At 34.6% G+C, this 8,823-nt stretch overlaps 1 protein-coding gene across 1 annotated transcript; it reads left to right on the top strand.

Moving 5' to 3' along the window:
• Positions 1 to 363: 363 nt before the first annotated feature.
• LOC121431034 lies at positions 364 to 8,577 on the top strand. Its single transcript, XM_041628497.1, has 3 exons — positions 364 to 693; positions 7,154 to 7,244; positions 7,715 to 8,577. Exons 1-3 carry the CDS (start codon positions 447 to 449, stop codon positions 7,950 to 7,952), a joined length of 576 nt encoding a protein of 191 aa, XP_041484431.1. The 5' UTR covers positions 364 to 446; the 3' UTR covers positions 7,953 to 8,577.
• Positions 8,578 to 8,823: the final 246 nt, after the last annotated feature.

The raw sequence follows: 8,823 nt of genomic DNA, 5'->3' as shown, positions 1-8,823 counted from the left end.
TAGAAGATGTTAGTATTTATAGAGAATTAGTTAGTGAAAAGACTTTAAGTGAAAAATTGACATCCTGGTTCTCCCGAATACATTTTGTACATAGTTTTTGTTGCTCAACTTACCACAGAAGGTGGCACAATTTACCCCACAGATGGGGTAACTTGAGCCATTTGACATCATTGTTTCCAAAGGTCATAATGACTTTCAGTGTGAGGGTAGAAAGTAATATGTAGGTGAAAAAGATTTCACAAGAATCAAGTTTAAAGGCAAGGTATTTCTGCAATATTACAAGTCATATCATTTCTAACATGCAAAATGCAAAAAGTGTCACAACTTACCCCACCTTCCCCTATGCTTAATCAATAGCTCACACCGAGACCAGTAAAAGTACATCTACCATTCGGTCAACCTTTTCGACTGAGGAGATACAAGATATAAGCACACAAAATAAACCGATGACCACTCAACCAAGTTATGAGCTGACCAGTGACACTCCACCTACCATTTCGCAAACTTGGTCGACTAGTGAGATGCAAGATACAAGCACTCAAAAGAAACAGATGACAACTCAGCCACGTTCTGAGATGACAAGTGGTCACATTACAAGCACAGAGCTACATCGTAGTACAAGGGATAATCTTGCGTCAACACCCATTGCCACAACCTTCTCCTCCACTCTCCAGCCAAATAGTCACAGTTCTTGTAATTATAGGCAATTAGATAACATTTCTTAGATGGGATACTGGATGTCATTATTTTCTGATTTGAATAATTCTACAACAAATCCCAAATGATATTAAAAAAGTTTTCGTTGGTTGATTGAGACAACAAACTAAATGGATGATTCCATACGTGTCGTACGGGACATTTACAGAACATTTGACAGCTTTTTTTTACAAGAAAAACAAAAAATATTCCAGAAAGTAAAGGTGATCAGCAAGTACTTCCAGAGTGTTAGGAAAACCAAAAATTAACATGACTTGAATTCACATCCTGTATAATACAGATTTAATATAGTAATGTGTCGTATGGGCGCAGAAAAAGTGGCTTTTTTAGAAACCTCTAGTTTGTACTCTAAAGTGTGTGAGTTGGACAGATAATTTTCATAGAAACTGAACTCAAATTTATATTCAATTACCCAAGAGCAAACACATCTATGAAAGAAAGCAAAATAAACATTCATGAATAAATAAAACAAATTACAATTTTCGAGAACATTGTGGCGTACGGGAGACTCAAAATGTGACGTACGGGACATCTCTAAATTTAAGCCAAACTTTCTTACTTTATGTCTCTTTGACTTCTTCGATCACTTTATATGGCTGATGATAATGATAATCTTATCAAACTAAAGACATTCATTATGTTAGAAACCGCTTTCGGCTGAATATTTTTGTCAATATATCATAAACAAAATAATGTGTCGTACGGGACGTTTGTGTGTTGTACGGGACACATGTGTGACGTACGGGCAGTTGTGTGTCGTACGGGACACTTGTGTGTTGAACAGACACTTGCGTGTTGTACTGGACAGCCTGAATAAAACAATGAACTTTTTATCAATCAGGAAGCATTGCCCCTAAATTCTTCATTTTAATAAAAAGCCTTTTAATTAGTAGTCATATAGGACAACATAATTAATTAACCTCAGCAGATACAATCGGGAGAAATATATTATTATTTTTTCATGATGGGAAATGTACAATGGTTCACAGCATTTTCACGAGCTGTATGAAGTTATATATTTGTGAATTAGTTAATGATTTGGAATACATTATTAAAACAATGAATAAATGAATTAATGAAACTGTTTGTGTAAATTATGGGGCTAAAATGTTATGATTTTCATATAAAATGTATATATACATGATATATTTCACAACTGTCACTTGAAATTCCACAAAATATTTTTTTTTCGAAAGAAATGGGATTCTACTTTTTCAAACCTTTCTGCATTTTATGAAACCATATGGTTTGTCTCATTTTCCAGATTTTTTTTAACAACTTGAAAAAAGCAAGGAGTTTCAATACTGTATGTAAAAAAAATAGTGATCACCAAGGGAAGTCCAAATAGATGATTGTTAGGTTAACATTTTTTTACATCTTATAATAATTTCACATTAGTATGCAAGAGGAAGTCATCTTCCAGGCTAGGGTGAATCAATTATAAAGGTTTTCTTTTCATGCTCAATGACAAAGAAATTAACCTGCTCTGACTAGTGAAAATTACCAGTTTAGCTGAAGGGATTTAAAAAGAATACGCCTACATGAAGTCAATTAAAATGGTTAGAATCACCTATTTCATGTTCTATGGAGATAAAACAAAGTACCTTTTCAGTTCATTTATGTCAAATCAATTACTTAAATCAAAATAGGCCTTCTATTTATAGTTTCTGAATCCAAATCCTGCAATTAAATGCAGTATATATTGTGTGTCGTACGGGACAACTTTTACTAGGACAGTTATTGAAAAATGAAGGGCAGTAATAAGACCCTTATGGGATAAATCGATCACCCATGGGTCAAAGAATTGCATCATCAAAAATAAAATTATAGGAAAAACTTTTGCATTTTCATGTGTCGTACGGGACATTTCCAAAAATAGGTTCGGAAAAATCAGAGCTGCCCCCATTATGAATCATGAAAATGTAGATATTATTTGGAACCATCAATAATACATTTTCCATTGACCCGCAATATTTTCAATCTTCTCGTGCTTTGCCAATAATCGTTTCAGGCAACGTTTGTACTTGACTATTTATTTAGCAAAATTATTGAAAATTAAAAATTCAATTTTACCCCCCAAAAAAAAAAAATGTCTGACATCCTTTTTGGTTGAAACTCATGATTTTCATAAAATTTAGGTATCATAGTAAAATATTACACTACTTATAACTTATTGAAAGCATGTTGAAATTTATGATATTTTTGAAGTTCTAGTGTGGAATCGGCCAAATCCGAGTATTTCTGGTCTTATTTCTATGTATCATCTTAAAAAATAAAATAATCTTAACCCGTTGCCAACGGGAGCCGGATATATACGGTTCCCTAAAACTTATTCATGTACGGGAGCCGTATATAGTCGGTTCCCCAAAGGCTATTACTCGCATCCATTTGCAGGCTTTAAAAATACAATTTCATACTATGTTTCTGCCTTTTCTGTGTTATAATTACAATGTCCATTAATTAAACTACACATTCCAGAAAGTCATACGTTTTTACCTTTTGTTTCTATAGTTTATAAAGCATTATAAAACGAGTTATGCTTCGAAGAGAGTCCAATATTGGCGTACAGTGGGCATTGCCGCGATGGAAGCTTGATTTCAACGATTTTCAGTTTCGCAGAACCACGTATATACCGTAATCAATAAAAGTGAGGGAAAACAATGGGAGCAGCGAAATGCAACCAAAAACGCACGCAGAGCTGCGTGCGTGCGCTGATATGATCAACGATAGATCGAAAACGATCGATACTTTATAAGATTGCTTGTGAGGTTTCAAAAAGTCCGGGGTTCGATCCCGGCCGCGGCACCTATGCCCGTGAGCAAGGCATTTAATCTACAATGCTCTTTTATCCTGCTTTCAAATAAATGAAAATGCTATATGCATTACTGCTAACTAGGTGTGCACTTCTTTTTAAAAAAATGGCGCCGTTGATAAAATATAGGAAGAAGAAAAATCATGGTTTCAGTTTATAACACATCGATTTTTGTTTTCTTCTTTCATTTAGGTGCATTATTTTGCCTCTTGAAAATGGCTGTCATAATATTCAACTTCATGAACTGATCAAGCTAGATCAAACTAGAAGAGAGTACACGACTTTAAGTTGATATCGATTTCTATAATCCTAAACAAAAAGTGTATACAGCTGGCTATTGAGAATACCTCGGATCGTACGTACACTCTATTTTGTTCTAACGATACGGATGTGGTAATTGATGGAGGCATGGCCCCCTTTCCTTTGAAAATCACAAAAGGGCATCCAGCGAAGGTCAATAAAGTTGCCACTTACTAACAATGTAAAAGAGTGACTTGAAAGGGAAGGATGTACGGATGAATTCACACTTTGTCAGTTTGGTTTAACACCAAAGAGTGATAAACGCCGTGACATAGGCATAATCATGCTAATGAAGACTAATATGTGTTATTTACGATGTGCAAAGTATATGAAGCATGTTTTATCCATATCAGTAATCTCATATGAATTTTCGAAAAAAAATCTAAGGTTTCCCCAATTGATTTTATTCTGACTGAGTATGTTATCGTGGTTTGGTTTGACCTGCATATAAAAAAAATGTGATGCGATAGGAATCCAGAGCTTGGAGTAAATATGCATTCCATGGATATATTATTCGAGAAGATAGAGGGAATGAAAAGCAGAATATATTAAAATAAAATATTTATGTTTATGTCTGCAAACAGGCCTATAATGCTTTTCACGGAACAAATGATGTAAGCCGGGTAATGAATAAGTAGAGCGCCTTGATCACAATGTTTAGTGGATATTATATGAATTATTAATCATTATCATCATGCGGCTCGTTTAATTTTTGTTAATTGCTTGTTAGAAGGGTGCGAGAAAAACGGCATAAAGCATATTGTGATTCCATATACGTCCATTCAGTTATTTTGCTTGTCAGAAAAAAGTAAAGAAAAAGTAGCGCATTTGTAGTCCCCTCCACCAAATATTCCTTGGTTCACCGCCGATCTCTGACAACTAGATTACCAGCAAAACCGAAAATGTCTTTCTGGTCACACTCATGTTTTTCCATTTTGAATTGTCCAACATATACTTAAGTTATTTTTTCTTGCATTTTCCATGAATTACTAATCATTTGTTGACCATTAAATCCTTTGCACATAAATGTCAAGAAAAATAACCACACACGTTCTAAACTAGTGAAATAAACTGAGAATTGAGTAAGTTCACAATAAATAAAACGGTTTGCAGGGACTTATTGTATATTCTTGGATAATGAAAGGCAGAATGTCTTGTTTTTAATACAATTTTAATTACTAGAATCATTTGATACATAATATTCATTTTTTTACACAAATACATGGCAACGTCTCCGTTGGATTTTGAATTAAGGAAATAATTTGGAGGTTTTTGTTTAACATTTCTCGACGACGTATAAAATCTAGAAATCATTTGAAATTGATTATGGGTCGAATATGCCGGGCACCTATCCTAATGTAGGTTCTATTTTTTAGTATGGGTTGGGCTTGGAGGGCCGGGTTTGGACATATTTCTGTGATGACGAGAATATACTCAGAAGGGAAAAAATAGAGAGAGGGCCGGGGGCACGGAACGGGAGATGAAGAAGAGAGAGAGAGCATAACCCACTTGTCTGCGCAGTGTTGTAGTACATTTTTTTCGATTAAAAGCGCCTCGTATGAAATTGAACCCTCTCCCCCCCCCTGCGTAAGCTACTGATTGAATAGAAGGGAAAAAAGTAAAGGGAAAATAGAGGAGAGAGAATATAAGTAGAGGTTGACTAGAGGTAAGGGGATTAGAGAGAGTAGAGGGGATGGCATTCATGACAATAACAATAATATTTTTCAATCGAATTAAACTATTTTTTTTTATTCTTTACATGTAAAATATTCAAATGTTTACATAATATCAATGATAACAATTATAAACATTACTATCAACACTAACAATGATAATAACAAATAATAAAAGAAAATATAACAATCGGATAATAAAAAAAATAATAATAATATTGATAATAATAACAACAATGGTTAAGATTATGAATATAATAATGATAAGACAAAGAAAAAGATAAAATAAAATAAAAAAGCAGACGAAACAGAAAAAAAGATGAAGGGAGAAGATAATGGTGATCATGGGGGATGGGGTGGGCTAACTTAAGTAATTGGATGATAAATGATAAATAATCTTCATAATAATTGTCGTATACCACCTTGCAAATTTTAATCGAGAAGATTATGATTTCTTGTTCAGAAATTATTACTTGTATGCATATAACGATATTTTGAAGATTCATGTTTTGGGGGCATACTTTTAAAAGGAAATATCATATTCTTCATTTTTTTCATTTTGCATGAAGAGAAAAACAGAGAGAACAAAAGTAAGCAAAATAGGACGACGGGAGTAAAAGAATGAGAATAGGTATAAAGAGAAGATAAGACGACGAAGAAAAAAGGCGAAAAAAAGAAGCACAAGCAAATTCATAACAAGAATAAATAGAAGGGAAATAGAAAGAGAAAACTTAGGAGATGGAGGAGGTGTAGGATTACACAATTATCAGTGAAGAAGAAGGAGGAGAAAATGAAAAGGGAGCATTATAAAAAAGGAAGAAAAAAACAAGGAGGATTCCATTTGCAAGACGAAACAAAGCAAGACTATATCAAGGGAGAGGGGGGGGGGGTCTATAAATAGGAAGTATAAGAACAAAAAGATGAGACAGAGATCGAACAAAAGAAGAAAGGAAATGAGGATGATAAGATAAGAAGAATATCGGAAAAGAAGAATATGAGAAGAAAAGAAATGAGAATAATAATTTTGATAATAATAAGAAGATCGAAAAAGAAGAAAAGGAAGAAGAAAGGAAGGGAGAATATTATGATAATAGTAACATTATGAGAATATTATGATAATAGTAATATCGAAAAAGAAGAAGTCCAAGAAGAACTTCAAAACCCACATCACCAACAATACATTCTCAAAGAAGTCACTCTGTACGGACATAATTATAGCACTGGAGCGACAGGTGAGCTCTGGACTCCGTGCAGCCAAAACAGGAAATGAACTACGCATGCGCGAAAACTATCGATCGATCAATTCACTCATCGTGGATCGCACACACGCTTTTGTAATCAACGATCCAGCTCGCACGCACGGAACAATGGAGCTGTTCGAACTTGACATGGCCGGCTGATTAATCTCGTTTGGGGTGGTAGAACCTATTCTACTATGCCGTCGCGAACGGGTTAAATAAATACTATTAAAAAGTAAGAAGGAAAAGTAACATTAAAAAAGGTCGCAATAAGATTATATTGATTCAGTAATTGCAATGATAACTACAAACAATACAATAAAATGCACTTGTTCATGTAAATCATACATAAATCTATGGGTAACTGGGTATTACCATTTTTGAATAGCGCATATCCAATTTATTCTCTACAGATTTTGGTGCTGTAGTTGGTGAAGGTGTTGTCATCATACTTTTGAGTGTACTCCTCATGGTCTCGGTAATATACATCATTCGAATCCGAAAGTGAGTCACACTACTTATTTAAAGCTTTAGATTTTAAATAAATAAAAAGGGAGCATATGTTCACACAACGCGAATAGAAATTTGGAAAGCAGGGTATATTACTGTATGGCAAACTAGGTAAATCATATATCTAATTTAAGTCCAAACAACTGACCTTACTAGGAATGTTCGGTTTTATGTCGAAACGTAGCACAAGAAAATATTCTGGAATTTCTGGTCAAGATATTAACGGTCATCGCAACCGAGATGTTATCGATATATAGTCAGGTAAACGTCAAAATATCTAAAAACCCCACTCTTTAGAATACATAGAGCTCTATGTATCAGAGAATTTACTTCTCTTATGATGAGTGAAAAAAGGTCAGTACATGGTTCCTCACTATGATCCATTTATTTTTCTGTCACACTCAATAGGTAATCGTCTATATTCCATTTTCATTTTGTATTAACTTTTTTATTCTACCTTGAAGGATGATGAAAGACTCTAACAAGGATCAGAGGACACAACATGTAGATTTGGTGCAATCATCAAATTCGCCTGAAAAAGACACAGGTTTTTATCATGATATTCAGGATGTCATGATATCGGATCCATCGTCAACATCTGATGGCGATGTTCACTACTCCTCTCAGATATACGAACATAAAGGTACCAATGTATTGGATCCTGACGACACCAGTGCACCACAGTACTCCTATATGATCTAGGGAAGGAATACACACACACCCTCCACACACATACAACCCCTTTACACACACACACTCCAATACGCCCATACAGTATACACATGCGTGTGTGCGGTGTATGTACCGCCATACATACCCCATTTATTATTATAAAGAGAAACAAGAGTTTATGTGTAAGTATTAAGGAAAGCCTATTATATTTACTTCTCTGACCACTTATTAAATAAAGCAAATATTTTACTCGGGGAGCCTTGACCAATGGTCGTATTGAAATGTAGCTGACAACTCAAATGGTTATCAGATACAAAGCTTTAGATCCAGTCCAACACTGCCCATAATAAAAACAAATATGTCGAAAATATTTATTAGAAAGATTACAAAGTGTTTTTAATTGAATCTCGACAAACCATATGGGTGCGAGTGTATATGTGTGTGGATGTGTGTGTGGGTTTTTGTATATGTTATTATTGTATATATTTTTGATCTCATTCTTGCTGTAATGTTCTGTATATGGGGCCCCTCTCACAAGCTCTGCTTCTATGTGGTCCCAAACCTATCATGTATTCTCATCGAAACAAATGACGGAAAAATTGGATTTTCAGCATTCTACAGTGCGTCCCAGAAAAAACGAAACCGAGATTCAGTGATGATCTATAATAACTTAATCATAAATAAAATAGACAAATGACCTACCAACGTAAAGCTTAGAATCTCCTCTTTCATCTGGTACTCATTCTGACCATAAGGCTGGGTTCACATAGAAGTATACGGTATTCTCTATTCGCTATACGCTATACGGGCATGGCGGGTCATATAAAGGTAGCACGCGTGTCCTACTTTAATATTCAACATGGATAAGATGTAGTGGACACTCAGGTTAGTGGAGCAACCC

The sequence above is a fragment of the Lytechinus variegatus genome, chromosome 17 (assembly GCF_018143015.1).
Source record: "Lytechinus variegatus isolate NC3 chromosome 17, Lvar_3.0, whole genome shotgun sequence".
NCBI lineage: Eukaryota > Metazoa > Echinodermata > Echinoidea > Temnopleuroida > Toxopneustidae > Lytechinus > Lytechinus variegatus.
The sequence above is the reverse complement of the archived record's forward strand: the minus strand, read 5'-3'. Positions and strand labels throughout refer to the sequence as shown.